This window comes from Anser brachyrhynchus, assembly GCF_964034855.1.
Source record: "Anser brachyrhynchus genome assembly, chromosome: 17".
NCBI classification, from domain to species: domain Eukaryota; kingdom Metazoa; phylum Chordata; class Aves; order Anseriformes; family Anatidae; genus Anser; species Anser brachyrhynchus.
In genome coordinates, this window is record NC_137710.1 from 11,387,520 (window position 1) to 11,403,240 (window position 15,721).

The 15,721-nt window shown below is 48.2% G+C and overlaps 1 protein-coding gene and 1 long non-coding RNA gene across 8 annotated transcripts in view; one reads left to right on the forward strand and one right to left on the reverse strand.

The window, feature by feature from the left end:
* Positions 1-1,004: 1,004 nt before the first annotated feature.
* COX6A1 (cytochrome c oxidase subunit 6A1) lies at positions 1,005-2,290 on the reverse strand. The gene is made up of 3 exons (XM_080559175.1): positions 2,131-2,290; positions 1,881-2,020; positions 1,005-1,261 (listed from the first exon to the last, which is right to left on the reverse strand). Exons 1-3 carry the CDS (start codon positions 2,228-2,230, stop codon positions 1,175-1,177), a joined length of 327 nt encoding a protein of 108 aa, XP_080415301.1. The 5' UTR covers positions 2,231-2,290; the 3' UTR covers positions 1,005-1,174.
* Positions 2,291-2,433: 143 nt separating this feature from the next.
* The window catches only part of LOC308179272, a 42,214-nt gene continuing 28,926 nt past the window's right edge, over positions 2,434-15,721 (forward strand). The window contains exons 1-4 of one of the 7 annotated variants that reach the window (XR_013940306.1): positions 2,434-8,073; positions 8,418-8,584; positions 8,897-9,023; positions 11,681-11,822. This is a non-coding gene — a long non-coding RNA (uncharacterized lncRNA). The remainder of the gene's footprint in view (positions 8,074-8,417; positions 8,585-8,896; positions 9,024-11,680; positions 11,823-15,721) is intronic. The other 6 variants (XR_013940307.1, XR_013940309.1, XR_013940310.1 and 3 more) reach the window with 6 other exon arrangements.

Genomic DNA, 15,721 nt, shown 5'->3' on the forward strand with positions numbered 1-15,721 from the left:
TTGTTCTTTACATTTTAACATATAAAAGCTTGTCTGAAGTCATCTCACTACAGTGTTCTGCTGAGCTCAGTAGATGAAATCTGCACTGAAGCACGGGGCAGGGCGTCCTGCAGCGCCCGCTGCTGGATTTCACCCACCTGGCTCACGTGACAGCAGCAGGGTGCCGGGTGAGCTGCTGCGTTCTTCCTTTGGGGAAAAACAGTACTAGCAGCACAGACATAGCTTCTCTTTTTCATACTGTGCAAAAGAATGTAGAAGCTGCAGAGGGAACTGGGAAACAGTTGACTTGGAGAAGAAAAACTTCAAAATTAACATCGTAGTGGAACAGACTTGGGGCCTTAGAATTGTTATCTGTGGAAGATAGTTAAGATCTCCTAGGTTCCCCTTGAAAACTGTAACAAGCAAAGCTAAGAAGCTTCTGAGTGACGATGGTATATATCACATAGACATGCAATGGAGCAAAAATTGCTTTGGTATGTACCATCTGTATGAGAACGTTGTACAACGAGCCTGCAGCTTTATGAAAAGCATGGGTGTAAACAACAGCTGTGCTGATGTACCAGAGAACCTGAGAGCTAAAGATCAATGTTGTGAAGGCACGCAGGGCTTAAGTTAAACATCTCTGCTGGAATTCCATCTCAGGAAGGGCTGGGTAAGGGAGCTGCCTCGTGCCTCCTAAATATCCCAACAGTTGACTATGCAGGACATGCCTCAGTACCTACTGAATTTTTATCAACTGATGAACAGCTATTAGGCTAATATTGAACGTGGGATGACAGTGATCATTTAAACCAAACATAATACTACATTTTATGTTTGATGATTCCGTTTCATGTTCTTCATGATGAACGCATGACTGTTGTCAGTGTTACCAGACACAGGAGCAGACATCAACATTCGGTTGGCCCAACCCTTTGCTCCTGCACTGTCCCGTGGGGAAGCTTCAACACCAAAATATGGAACTTGTAAGGAGTCACAGGATAACAAAAGAGTCAGATCCTGAATTCAAGTTTGGAATTATTTATTTAAAGGACCTCTACACAAGTACAGGTGGAGCATGCACCACCGTTCAACTTGACTGTAGAAGGAATGTGGTTTTTCTTAAGTGATGGTTCCCACAGAGCAGCCTGGTCCGAACACAGGGAGAGCCAGAGTCCTGGCTGTGGTCAGCATCTCAGTTTTCATCTTCATAACCGGTTGGGAGAGCATTAACGTGAGGGTTGTGGAATAGAGTTTTGTTCCCATCGCCCCAGGGGAAGGGCTGTTGAAAGAAGAAAGACAATAAAGCCCTGACAGGTAACTGAAGGAGCTAATGCAGCACAGCAACTGTGGGCTCAACAGCACACATGGACTCACGCAAGTTGGCACTGCTCCCAGGCTGGAGAAAGCAAGAGCTAGCAAATAATCTCCATTAGCTGGAAGCCTTTAGATAGCAAGGTCACGGCTGTCACTTAAGCATATAAATCCATTGTACCATACCACGAGGACCCCCTGCTTTGAGAATTGGGGATCACCTCTGTTAGCTTGCAGGTCTGCATCAGTAACCAGAGCAGCTCCCTCCATGACTTAACATTTTTCGGCAGGGTTACTTGGGGAGGCAGCTCTGCATTAGCCTGAGGTAAGCAGAGCAGCTCCATGATGTAACGTTTATCAGCGAGGCGTTAGTGGGATTGTTTGGGGCTGGGGGGAGGCCTGTGTGTACAGCGGGTCCCTCACCTGAGCTGCGAGGAGCGTTCTGTGTCAGACAGCCGCGAGCTCAGACCGTGGCTATGCACACAGTGCCTCAGGAGCTGAGGAACCAAGAGCTGTGCTCGGGTGGCACCGCGGTCACGGCGAGGAGGAGGAGGAGGAGGGGAGCGGTGGAACAGGGGCGCCCGTACCTTGGTCCTGATGCGGAGGTGCGTGTAGGGGACGAACTCGGGCCGCTCGCCCTCGTGCTGCGCCTTCAGGTAGCAGTTCAGCATGCACACGGCCACGCCGGGCAGGGCCACGACGAAGGTCAGCGTCCTCCACAGCCGGGCTGCGGGCACCGCACGGCTCAGGCCCGGGGGCACCGCGCCCCCCGCCCGAGGGCAGCTCCCCCCCCGCCCCCGTCACCGCCCCGTCACCGCCCCGCCACCGCCCCGTTACCTCCCCCGGCCTCGTGGGCCGCCGCCGCCGCCAGGCCGCGTCCCGGCACCGAGCTCAGGGCGGCGCGCAGCAGCCGCGAGCCCTTCCCCAGCGCCGCCATCTTCCTCCGCCGGAACCGGAAGCGGGCGCCGGGCCTGGAGCTGCGCTTCCGCCCCCCGCCTGACCTTGAGCTGCGGCGGGCTGCGGGCTGGCTGCTGCGCATGCGTGGCCCGGGGATGGGGGGAGGGGGGGTCACGTGAGCGCGCTCGTGCAGCTTCGCTGAGGGAAGGGGAGGCGGCGCCATCTTGGCGCTGGGGGGGTGGTTGAGGGTCGGGGGGCAGCGCCAAGGCGGGGGTAACGGGGAGCGCCTAACAAAATAGGGAGGTTTGGAGGCTGTAGCTGAGGGAATAAGGAGACCTGAAAGAAAATAGACTGGTAGCCTCGTGCTAGCAGAAGCAAGGGAGATAAGGGATGTGAAGGGTAAAAAGCAAGGAGAAAAACATCTGCGGGAAGGCTCCAGCCTGACCTGCTGAAACCAGGATGGAGTCCTGTATCCTTAAAGCAAATTATAATGTTGTTCTGCAGCAGGAACTAACTCAAACAAAAATACTCGTTTATGGCAAAAACAACTGTAAGCAAGCAACAGACATTAATGCTTCCAAAGCTGTTTGCGTGGTCATTTGAGAGCAAAGGAGAGAAAATAAAAAATCAGTAAAACGAGTAGTAAACTGCTGCCTATGGTGAGGAAATAGGCACAAAGTGGGACTCCAGAAAAGATTTTGAGCTGTGCTGCTGCAATAGCCTCAAAAGACAGCATGAGGTGAGAGCAGCCAAGGTGTGCTTCTCCGTGGTTCCCTCTGGCACCTTTACTCCTCTGACAGCCCTGAAAGTGCTCTTCAGGGGAGAGAATGGTCTGAGAGCTTATTTAGCACTGGCAACTAGCTCTTAGCGCAGCTGCCCCGGGTTACAAGCAGTTTCTTGTGAGTGCTGCTTCCACTCATGGAACTCCAGGGGGCTCGTGGAGAGCACTGCAAATGGGGCTCAGGTCTGTTCTCAGCCTGAGCGTGCTGGCGGCTTCATTATGGGCTCATTTAAAATGGGATTTTCTCAGGCTTTATCGTCCCAATAGCTGCAATTAATCTCTATATTAGGTATGTCAGGAGACTAATGGGGCTGATTCACTCGTCTTTAAAAGTAGCATAAGTTGGGAGTGACTGCTTAAATACACAAAAGAGTCCATGTGAAAATTTTCTTCTAGCTGACAGAAGCCAGACAAGTATTTGAAGAAAACAAGCTATTCTAAGAATAGAATTGTGAGGAATGTTTTGATACTATTTTATAAAATATTCTTAACTGTACAATGTGCAATGGTTATCATCACTGTGATGATTCTGTTCATCACAACAGCATAGATTTATACAGCACTTTGGGGAAAACACTGGTGAATGAACCCAACCCTGCCGCTGCCTCAGTAGCTACCTTTGATTACTGACCTATGGTGTGAAAACCACCCTTTGTACTCACTGGTGCCTTACAGAACAGACTGATTTTTTTCCAAAACAGATCTCTATCACTCGATTTAGAAACTAGCTGGTCGCCTTTAAAAATGTGATCCTAAATCAAATACTGGGAGCCTTCTGAGTGCAGAAATGCTACACGATTTAGTTAAAATAAAGAGATAAACAAGTGGTGGGAGCCAGTCACTTTCAGGAAGTTTTTTGTTTTTTTTTCAGTGTGGTGGTGGGATAGGTGGAGATCAGGCCAGGACTTCTGTAACCTGACTCGGATATCCGCTAAGCACCTCCTGTTGGATATGCAGCATCTGTCTGATTTGAACACTTTGCATTGTATTGCTGTGCACTTCAGCAAAAATCTGAATGGTTGCAGTGAGCTGGTGTTCAGCAGAGGTGGAGTTGACTGGCCAAGCTGAAAGAAAAAAAAAAAAGTTTGTAACACAAGAAAGTTTAGGCTTGTTCTAAGCATGGAAATGCTTATGGAGGCAGGGAGCGTTGGCTTTCAGATAACAGTCCTAAAAGCGAGTTCCGCGATAGGTTTCACTTTATTTCACAATCAAAGCCCATTCTCAAAAGTCTTTTGCCTTTTTTTTTTTTTTTTTTCTCCTAGCTGCAAAGCTGGATAGCAGGGGGAAGAGAACATGGATAATGCATGAACCGGTGATGAGCTGAGATTTATAAAAGCCTTCCATACTGTCAGCTGGGGCTGGAGTCTCCTGGAGCAATGCCGGACTGGCCCGCCTGGTGGCAAACTGCTTTCACTGGAGGCACCTCTCTGCTTAGCAGGTTTGGGAACAACAACTGTGCTCACTGGGAGTGCAGGCTGTAATCTCATCTCTCTGTGTATGGAGGTTTTCAGGGGCCCGCTCATCCCTCCGGAATAGCAATGTGCCCTCCATCAGGTACTGACCTGGGCACCTTCGTAACTAGTGCAGAGTTGGTGCTGCAGAGATCGTGCCCGTGTCTCAAACTTCACAGAGTTTCTGGGGGGTTCTTCATCTTCCCCCTGTAGTCCTGGAACTGCGGAAATCAATATTCTGCCATCTGTAAATCCTTTGTTCCCCTTTTCACCAGGGCTTTATCAGCTTTGTAAGTGAAGGAGGGAGGGGGGGAAGAGGGCGTTGAGAGAGCCATTGTCCCTTCTCTCGGGAATGATCTGGAAGTGCTATGCAAATCTTCATTTGAAGACCCTGGGAACTGGGGGAGGGCTTTAGCTGCGAGCTCAGTAGGAGGGGAGCTCTGCATCCCTGCTCACACACTTCTGCCTAGTGCAAGTAGCAGGGAAGAGTTTTTTTGAACTGCCAGAAGAGACGTTTTGCGCTTTGTGTGCTTCTGTGAGGTTTTGCACTCCTGTCTCCTGCTTTGTGCTTTTTTTTTTTCTGCCTGCTTCTGCTAAATTTTTGCATAAGAATTGGGTAGGGGAGAGATCCAAGGGCTGCAAGTGGTAATTACGAGATCAGCATGGCGCAGGGTGCACAGACACAGGCTCCCTTCTCGCACACTGATCTGGGTCTCCTGCCAGGCAGCGGGTGCAGCTCCAGTGGTGCTAGCCTAGGTGCCGTGTGAGCACAGCCCAGCTGCTGGCCTTAGCACAGAACGCAGACACGTTTTCAGTAAGCAAATGATTCGGCTGTTAAGGAGTAAGGGGGTAAAATAGTTTGCACTTCTCAAATTATCACGTTGTAGCCACGTCTTAAAAAGCCCCCTCTTACTGGGGCAAAGACTGGGAGTCCAGTACCTGCTTTATGAAACCCTGCAGTCTGCTCCGGCTTGGCTCGGAGATGTGTGTCACCTGTTTTGTATTAGGAGGGGTCACACTAACCGCCAGTTTCCTGGAAACTGTGTAGGGTCCTTCTTAGGCCTCATGGAAAGGGAAATATCCTGGCTACGTGGACACGTGGGTGAACCAGACGGCGGGGAGAGAGAGTATGGATTCAAATCTAGGCATTTTGGGGTTTATACTGTTTATTCATGTAAAGGCAGTCAGAGTATTTTTTTGATTTCGTGACCATTTTCCTGGCAGCAGTCCCGTTGTTTATTTTTCAGTCTTTCGGGAGGGGGGTTGTGTACCAACAAACTGTAAAAAAAAAAAAAAACAACACTTTTTTGCTTTCTAGTAATGACAGCTCTGGAGAATATCACGCTATTCTCTGTATCCCGGGCTGCTGAGAAGACGCAGCCTTTTAAAAATCTCACGTTTAGTTAAGGAAACATAGGAGCACGTGCCATAAGGCTCGAGTCTGTTACTTTCCACGTTGTATCCAAAGCAATGTAGAAATACCATTTCTGCAAGTACTCCGCTGCTCTATAGAGGGAAAGTGCATCACAGGCATGCCCTCAAGCACAACTGGGTCTAAATCTGCTCTCGTTTTTTTCATGTGTAACTCTAGAGTGACTCGGCTGGCTCAGATGAAAGTCCTCCGGAACTGTGCTAGCTGGAAACCAGCCTGTATGTCCCCCCACTCCCCTAAGTGCTCCCCTAGGGCTACCTGTGCACACTCACACGTCCGTGCAGATGCTCGTCCAAGTGCACTCGTCTGCATGTGGGCTGGGGTGCGAGTGCACGTTTCTCTCGCCCACTCTTCACATATGCACGCAGACACACTCTCAAGTGCACGCATCCAGTCCCCTTCTCTTATATACATTTACGCACATATACAGACCTTCCTGAAAGCTCCTGTTCTCAGCAAGGTTTTATTTATAGGTCCCGCCTGGTTGTGAATGTGAAAGGGAGAAAGCCCCTCGGAGGGTGCCTTTCATGTGTAAATCAGCCTCGGCTGAGAGCATTGGGGTCACTGAGAGGAGGATTTCTCTCTTAATTACTCAGAGAGAAAGCAGGCAGGGGACTTTCTCAAACTAATAGGGTTGTTCTCCGCTGGGGAAAGCAGCCTGAGACACCCAATTTCTCTTGCATCAGACTTCGGGCTCTGATTCACAGGCCTCTCCTGCCAGTAGCAGAGCCACTGTGTATATGGCAATAGGAACGAGCAGATCAGCTTCCAGAACAGTTTACTTGCTGAAGATGGCTCTGTTCATTCTGATAATTGGGTGTTCTTCGGAGGCCGGTGGAAGAGCTGAGCTAGTTTCCTTCATGACGGTACCACTGTTCTTAGTCTGTGCTGTGTACATCTGGGACTCCATCCGAGTACCTCAGCATTCTTCCAGGCATACCCAAAAGCTTCCTGCTCTCTGCAAAGTAGAAAAATGTTGTTGTATAGAGATTAATGTGGTGAACAGGGCTCTGAACTTGGACTCAGAAACAGCTCTGAGTTCCCGGTTCAGCCCCAGAATGCCTTTGTGGCCTTTTACAAGCCCATGTGCTCACGTACCCTGTTCCAGCTGTGAGTGGCATCATCTTCTCTCCGGAGTGGGAGAACAGAAGTCAACGTGGATTGTGGTGCTCTTTGTTTTAAAGCTGTGAGTGGAAACATAAATGTGGGTGATGAGCAGTCTGAAGAGATGGGTCTTTGTCTTGCAATGCAATACAAGCATGCGGATTCCCCTGCTGAAGTACCGCTGTCACCATTCAGCCTTCAACACAACACAACATCGAGCCTGGAAATCTGCTGCAGAGGCAAGAATACCCCAGTCACGAGCCACTCGGTTCTCTGCAGGAGCCACAGGGCCTGCCTGTAGAACCACGCACAGCTGTGTAGAACCGCACAAGATGCAGCTGCCAGCAGCTGCAGAGAAGAGATTTGCTGTGTTGTCCAGTGCACAGGTGCCCACAAGCAGGTGTATGTTTTTTTAACTTCATTTTACTCAGTTAAAATTACACCCTCTCATCTGTCTCTCCTTTCCACGGGGCTGTTTATTTTCTGGATAGGAAATAAATGCTTTGAGGGCTCTTGGTTCCCAGCCTATGCATGAACGGCCCCCTGGAGCCCTGCTGCAGGATTCCTGAAGCTGCCTTAGTTCAGCTTGCCCAGGAAGGCTGAGGTTTTATTCCGGGAGCACCTGTTTGAGGAAGCTCGCAGCAGCGGTGGGGGCCATCAGCAGATGAGGTCAGCAGTCTGGAGTGTCTGCAGAGGTCAGAGAGAAATGAATGGGTCATTTCTTTTGCAAATGAAGAGCTGCAGCCTGGAGCAGCCTTAGCAGAGCCCAGCATGTGGGTCCAGGCTGTCCCTTTTATGAGCTGATGGAAATGGGGCCCAAAAGGACTTCCCTGATGGAGTTCTGTCATAGCCTTTGTTAGCTTTGCCTCCTGCAGCATGCGCTAGGCATAGAATATGGATTGGGGGTTATCCTGGCTACCAGCACAGTCAAGAGGATGCAGGCTTTATGGCTGCAGAGAAAACCTAAGGCTGCAGGGTATCCTTATTGCCGTTCCACCAGGAAAATCTTGTTTTAAGACGTAGAACACATATTTCTCTCCGCTTTAGTGCTCCTTCTTATCCGACCTGCAGTAAAATGACTAAGACCAAGAGCTGCCTGAAAATAATGCACATCAGTGAGTAATAGGGACTGAAAAGCCTGGATTCTGTTCTTCTTTCTGATGGTCAGTTTTCACTTTGCCAAGCCCTATGAATGCCTCATGCATCACTATTCCTGTAAAGCACTGAAGAACAGTAGTATGTTCTTTTTTTTCCAAGGCATTTTGAGAATTCAGGGTGCAGAGTGCTTTATATATGCAAAGTGTTGCTATTAAGTGGCACAGTCTGTCAAATAACTGCTTTTGTCTGCTTTCTTACGCAACAGTGCTATTTTCTCCAAACTGTTGATTTAGAGTTAACTTTATGAAGTGTAAACAATGTCAGTTCTGTCTTGCCGTTTGCTCCTTTTGCTGCTTTGCAGACCACCGTGGGACTTGTTTTGCTGTGACATTGTGATGGGAGGTGGAGACACCTCGAGGAGAAGGTCGAAACAGACGACAGCAATTACAGCAGTGCCACCTTGGACTTGAGGAAATCCTGCCTCAGTTATGGTGCATGTACAGTCTCTGCCAGCTTTTCTACATACAGGTACTTAAAACAAGGCAGGACACGGCAGTAACTGTTTCCCTCGCAGGGGCTCCAGGCACAGCTCTCTGGGACTGCAGGGTTGGGCAGGGTGGGGGTTTTAGGGGAAGGTGGCTAAAGTTGCAGTAGCTGTTCTCTGGGATTTTCCTCACTGCTGTAAGGCTACAGGCAGGGCCATGGCAAGCAGCGAAGAGTTAGAAGAGTCATGGGACTTGCACTACAGAGAAAAATGAACTTAAGTTTAGATTTTATTTTTCAACCTCTGCTATGTGTGAAGGATTGTTTTTTATGGCTTTTATCTCCGTTTCCCTGTAGAAACCTCAGGAGGACCGTCCACCCTTCAAATCTCTTTTGATGTGTTTTTAACTTCATGATATGGAGCACAGCCACGCTCAGCAGGTTGCAGAAAGAGGACATAAAACCGTAATAAGTCTTCGGAGGGGTAAGCGTGCTCTTCATTTCCTAGAAACATCAGCCAGGTTTACACTGCTTCGTAAGAAGAGCTGAAAGAGAAGATGAATGTTTCTGAGGGCTCGGGGACGGTTTTGTGTTTGGGGTAAGGCTGAGGTTAGCCATGGAGCCCGTGTCCAGGCAGTAATTTGACAGCAGACATGGGCACACAGTAATGCAGCCTCTGAAAATCACAGAAACCTGCTGAGTTATTGTGAGCTGGAGGAGCTCTTCTGTTTGTGGGCACATGGGTCTGCCTGCCTCGCATTGTGAGGGCCTAACTGAGACATAAAGGAGGCTGGCAAATTGCAGAACTCTGGAGGAAGGGGGGAGAGGGGGCAGAAGAAGGAAAGTTCAGAGTTTGTAGCTCAGGGCTAGTTGTGAATTCCTGTCAGGTAGCTGGCCTTGGAATGAAAACGTTTGTTAAGTAAGGTACTGGTTTAATGTGGGATAAATATCTGCGAAGGTTTTGGCATCCTATTTGCAGTGTGATTACGGTAAATGTTTGTAGTGAAAGCAGTTTGACTCGGTACTAAGGTCTGTGTTTGTTTCTGTACCTGAACTGTACAGGGCGGGCTGTATGTGTGCCATCACAGAGAGTAACACAGGTGACGCTGTGGGGTACGGGCATATGATGTCCCCACAGATTATAACTGACCCTGAAGAAGGCACATCGCTTTCCTTCGGCTAACACCCCACCGTGCTGTGAGCACCGCTGTGCCTCGCATCAGCAGCACTCTGCTGTGCCTGGCTGAGGGTCTCAGTTCCCTGTTCCACAGCCCACCCCCGTCCCACCCCGGGCAGCAGGTTACGGGTATTGGCCTTCCTGGAGGCTGCGTTATCTCCTCTCCTCGCTCCAGGACCTCAGTAACGTGATGTAGTTGCTTGGCTGTAGGCAGCAGTGGCTGTAGTCAGGAGGCACATCCGCACCGTGCCCACGGCTGAACCGGTGCATTCCACAGCGCGCAGCCGGCAGCTCCTCTTGTCCGTGCAGATCCCCTTTTTGTTCTGTCAGGGCGCTGCCAGTGAGCGGAACAGGCTCCGTGTGGCGGGTTTTAGGCGACTCCACACACACGCACACCCTTCCCCCCAGTATCCTACCGCAGCTCTAGCTGCTGCACAGGACTGCGGTGTTTTGGGATTGGTGTTTCAGATTCTTTTAAACTTTCAAAAGCCTGTTCATCAGCCTTAAACCATTCCCATGCTGCAACGTTGTGAACTAATTGCCAAAAACTCACAAGCCGCTGTTAGATGCGTGCAGAAACTAGCTGCATAGTTGGCCGTTCCTGTAAATCATTGTACTCTTCATAAATTTCATTCCGGGCTTTTCCTTAAAAGCACTCTCCCAAACTGGACACAAGACAATGGACACCAGCAGGCGCAGCTCCCAGTGACTGGGATATTGTCACATATCCAAAAGCCTGGTGGGAGGAGCAGACATTAGGTCTGAATTCAGCCTAGCAGGGAGATTTGGCGGGGAGAGGAGGAAAAGAAGGTCAGAGGCAGCTCCAAGGAAACGGCTTTGGTTTAAAATGTTTCATTAGAGTTTTCACACTGGAAATATAAAGTACAGAAATACAATTGCTTGGCAGAGGAATCACGTTTATTAACAGTCCTGTATACATTCAGTACTCTGTACAGACGGAGACAAAATGTATCCCTGGCCAGCTTAGCAGAATTACAGGTCCCTGTTGTATATGTGACTTTTTTCCAAAATAGTTCTTATATTCTATAGATGCTTTTTAGCAATATTGATAAAAAATGTTCTTTTTCCAGTAGACCATTGCTCTCTGCTTTAGCCACACAGTTTTTGCAGGGCCGACTATCTTTATCTAAGCAGTGTATCAGTGTCAGTCCAGCTGGGAACACTACTGGGATACTCACCTCACGTTGTTTCCCTTCCCCTCTGTGTCTGCCTTTGAATTTTCCCGTTGTAACTCAATAAGATAATCACGGTCAACCTTTTCCAAAGGGTTATTCTTCCCCCTGTTGACTTGACAAGCTCATTTTTTGAAGATAGTTCTCACCTGCCACTTGAGCTTTGTAGCCTGAGGATGTTTTGCCTCCTCATGCCGGCAGGGTTGGGATTTTGGACCGGCGCACGTACCTGTGAGATCTGGCCGATGCAGGGTTATGGCAAATGTCACCAGTGAGGAGGCAGGAAAAGGGATGCCAGCGTGTCTCATCTGCTTTCTCCTTTTGGGGCATAGTTTGGCCAAAAAAATGAACATTCAAAGTGTCACAGAGGAGTATTTGGTGTGGGTGGGTTTTTCATGGGAAGCCAGGATTAGTTTACATTTGTTTGTTTTTTTCAGTTAGGGGTGAAAAACTTGGAGGGACTTTGTCATTACACCCCAGTGGCAATTTTAAAATTATTCTGGCTTTGAAAGAAGTGTTTCCCAGCAGAGTACCAAAACAAAACCACACAGACAATGCCCTACAAATGTCAGTCCTGACCAGACCCTGACACATCTGAAGTGTAGATTGTCAGCCTCTCACACTGCCAACGCTTATGGCACGTTTGTACCCAGGTTCTTTTGTCAGCACTTCAAACAATTTTTGTGTTCCTCGCTGACTGTGCTGGGCAGCGTGCAGTCAGGGCTCAGCGTGTGCCAGCTCACTCTGCAACCTCTTCCCCCTGTCCTGCAGGTCTGGCTGCCCGTGTTGGAGGTCTGCCCTGATGCGGTGGGCTGTAGCCTGCGACCCGAGGGCCGTGAGAAGCCTGCTGGGGCCTCCCCGCTTCCCCTGGGAGCTGCAGCACAGAGCTGTCCTTGTCTGGGGTAGGCTGTAGGTGTGTTTGTGTGTGGCCCTTGCTGCCCCTGACTTGACTTTCTGGCTTGGCCTCGGACCTCCAGGGGTGTTTGACGGGCACTGGACTCCCGGCTAAGCTTGGTTACCGTGACCAGGCCTGCTCCGTTCTTCTGCTCAGGCACTGTGGCGCTGCGCCTGTGCTCACTGAGGTCCCTGTCCCTGCCTGCCCTGCTGTCACAGGCAGCCAGGCTCATCTTCGCTCCTCGTGCTGCCCAAGCTCTCTGCAGCTGCCACGCTGCCTTGCTCCCCACGCTGACATCAGGCACAGCATCTCTGGAAAGTCAGGGCAAGTGGGCAGCAGTACAAGAGGCGCGGTGGGATCACGCCCGTTTATTGCTACGACAAATAAGAGAGGCGTTGCATTAGTTTGGCCTCCCTTGATTTCCAGCTTCTTAAAGACAAACCGAAAATCAGGTCTATTGCCAAGGGCTTGGACTGCTAAGAAAACAGCCGGCAGGAGGAGCCCTCTAGACATTTCGCTTGATCATGTTTCAGTCATGGCTGCATGTTTTAAGGGCATCACTTTAGAGCTACTTTCATGCAGAAGACCCAGACAACTTCGTGGTATTGTGACTGAGCAGCTTCAGCGATTTGTTTTTCTCCAGAACTTCTCAGGTTCCTTCTTCCATCAGGATGTCCTCTTCTACTGTTTCTGAAACTTAGTGCTGATGAAAAAGTTAGGGATTCATTTTGGTCCCTGGAAGGGGACAAATGTTTTGTATTCCAAGAAAAGTAATGTAAGATTTTATGGACAGCATCCTAACCAGAAAGAATTCCAAAGCAATCCTTGTCTTTGAGTAGGAAGATCTCCACCTGGACTCCTTACAACCTACAAGGGGACCTCTAAGCAAAGGAGCTCTGAAATGTATCAGTACCACTCTGAATATTTGTCTGGCAAGGTTGCCCAAGTAATTCTGTCTCCTTGTACACGGTTCATCTTTTTCTTCTGTTGGAAACACATCTGGAGGGCAGTAGCCATACTTCCCTGCACAGCAGGGTGTTCGCATTGATCAGGTGCAAAGTATCACCCTGCTTCTTAAGGCCAGGTCTGGCAGCCCGAGCGTAGCTGGGCACTAGGGCCGTGCCTCTGCACTGCCTTTAAACGAGAATTCTTTATTTTTATTTTTTTTTAAATGTGGTAGGCTCGATGCTTTTTTAAGTCTGTCCTTCATTTAGTTATTAAATGGGAACTAGGTGCCTTCTGGTCCTGAATGTTGCTGTAATAACTATTTTGATTCTGAATGCACCAGAAACTATTCTAATGCATATCAGGGTAAATTAAGTCAATAGAGATTCTTCAAATTTATCCTGGTGTTTAGAGAATGGAATTCATGCACTTCAATTTACAGCTTATTAAGTGATCAGAATTAATGAACTCACAGTGACCTTTTCTGTTCCTGTTTACACATTTTCTTCCTATTCACTCATAATGTACATGATTTAGAAAACGCAGGGAGTTGAAAAGGCAGTGTGTGGGTCAGATATGTCCCATGGAGCACAGCATTGTGCTGCAGGCTTCAATCACATTTGCAAAGCTGCTATGAAGAAGTGGCACCTTCTGATTCAGCTGATGCACAGAAATCCAGCTTGATTTTCAGAACCCTCTTTGCCTTCTGGAAGCTAGAAAAATATTTGTACTGAGCGACAGAGATGATGGTCTTCAGAGTCACTGGAATATAATAAATACAGAACAATTTTTATTTTTTTTTAAGGTAATTTTTCAGTGTAGCACCTGGAATCCTGACAGAATTGGAGGAGAACAAAGATCCAAAATTAGGAGGAAAAGGAATGATGGACATACAGCAATCCTAGTATGAAGGAGCTGCAGGAACCCTGCTGCAGCAGCAGTGTAGGTCTGCACAGACAGTCTGACTGATGTTTAGAGGAGCCTTTTACTCAGCAAAAGGAGGTAGAAGGGACATTGAGCTGCTGTTGTAGGAGAGAATGAGGAATTCCCAAAGAGGAGAGTGGGAAGAGGATTCCTGAAGGGGAAAATGTTGGCATCGCAGCAACCCGTGCACAGCCTGCCTGTGGGCACACGCATGCCCAGGGCATTAGAGAAGGAGGCTGAGAGAGGGACTTGGAAAGTGGCACATGAGGCGTTTGTGAGGTGGGGGAGCGTGGCTTATGCCTCATACCAGCGTTAGGAGATGAGGGAGGCCCTTGGAGGAAAGAGTAGGGAGGTGATACTGGACTCATTCTGAGGACTTGTAAAAATGGGGAAGAGGATAACCCAAGGCTGCACTTGAGGAAGGTAGAGTGTGCCGGGTTCACAGGACGCAGCTTTATGTACTGACTTAAAATGCCGATTGAAAAACAAACGAGCCTTAATGTGTTCCAAGTACTGCTCTGTTTTGTGCAGTTCTTAGCTTTCCTTCTTCTTTCCTTCTTAGTTCTGGGTGTTCAAGCTCGCAAAGCAATAACTTAACAACGCTGCTGGAATTTCCAAGTTCTTTTTCTTTAAGAAGTTCATAAAACTTGTCACAATATCCCAGTAAAGCTCTTTCTGCTGCACTATCTAATCCAAAGTACTTTATATCAGATTTATATTCTGGCAGCTCTGTGATAAACTTGGACTCTAACATATTACAAACACAAAAGATTACTTAAAGTTCTTGTTGTTGTTATTGAATTTGAAGGGCTCCTTTGTTTCATGCAGTCCAGCACACTCATACCAGGGGCGTGATCTCCGTGGCTCTGCACCTCATACATGTACAAACTTGGGCAACCTGGGATGAAGACATTTCCACCAGTGACAATGTAATATTTGGTAGATTTAACATGTTCTTTGTGTTAAAACTGTGCATGTCTAAACCACAGTAGAAGACAGAAAGTAATCCAGAATTTAGTGATGTCTGGTATTTTGACCAAAGGATCCTTGATGTATAAATGCTAGGTTTCTCCTCTCTCACGTAAGCCCCCTTAAACCTAATATCTCCGTTATAAGGCTTCCCTGAAACTCCAGATCAACCTTAAGAGGTTCCTAGAGAAAGATAATTATACACAAAACTATCAGACTCTACATTCTCCCAGTGTGAGGCCTTGCAAACTTCAGCCTGAAAACAAAGAGGAATGAAACCGGGATGTCAGTCACACCCTCAACACAAAGATTATAGGTGTAACCAGCGGAGGAATTCCTCACAAAATCTCTGATCTGAAATCAAGCAGCGCTCTGGAAACAGCTGCCAAATACCCAAGGCCAGAGACCGCTCGTCCTGGGGTCAGTTCTCGTGTTACCTAGTGGTCTAAAGCTTGTTCTATCCCCTGTTTATGGAAAGAGGAGAGACTGGTAATATCCTTTATAGCAATTGGAATATTTTGTGCAGTCTGTTCTTGTTGTTAAAATTAATCTATAACTATCTAATGAATGATAGTTTTTCTTACTACGACTATGGGACAAAAAGACATTGCCATCTCCCCGCTTCCAAGGGAGAAATTCACCTTACATCAGGCGTACCCTAACACTAACAGAGACTACCATCATTGCTAGTACAATAGTCTGTACTCTCTAACTGGCCCTGGGGCAAAAGATCAGTGTAATCATTAATGAATTCATCTTTAGGTTACTTGTCTTGAAAATGTTACATATATTACTTGTGTGTGACCATGCAGTCTGGTCTCTATATTGTTTTTCTGCTCGTGACCATCACCATCTCTTTTGTGTGTTTATTGTCTGCTTCTGCTGACACTAACAAAGCATTCACTGAATTTGGGAGTTTTCTTCTAATATTATATTCCAAAAACATGACCGTGATTCAGTGGGACTCTGGTGGACAGTCACTCTGTGTTACTCCAGGACCTGTCAGATGTACGGGGGTGCAAAGGCAGCAGCTGAACAGGGACAGAAAGAGGACACCGAGAACTCAGCTGGCTTCTTAT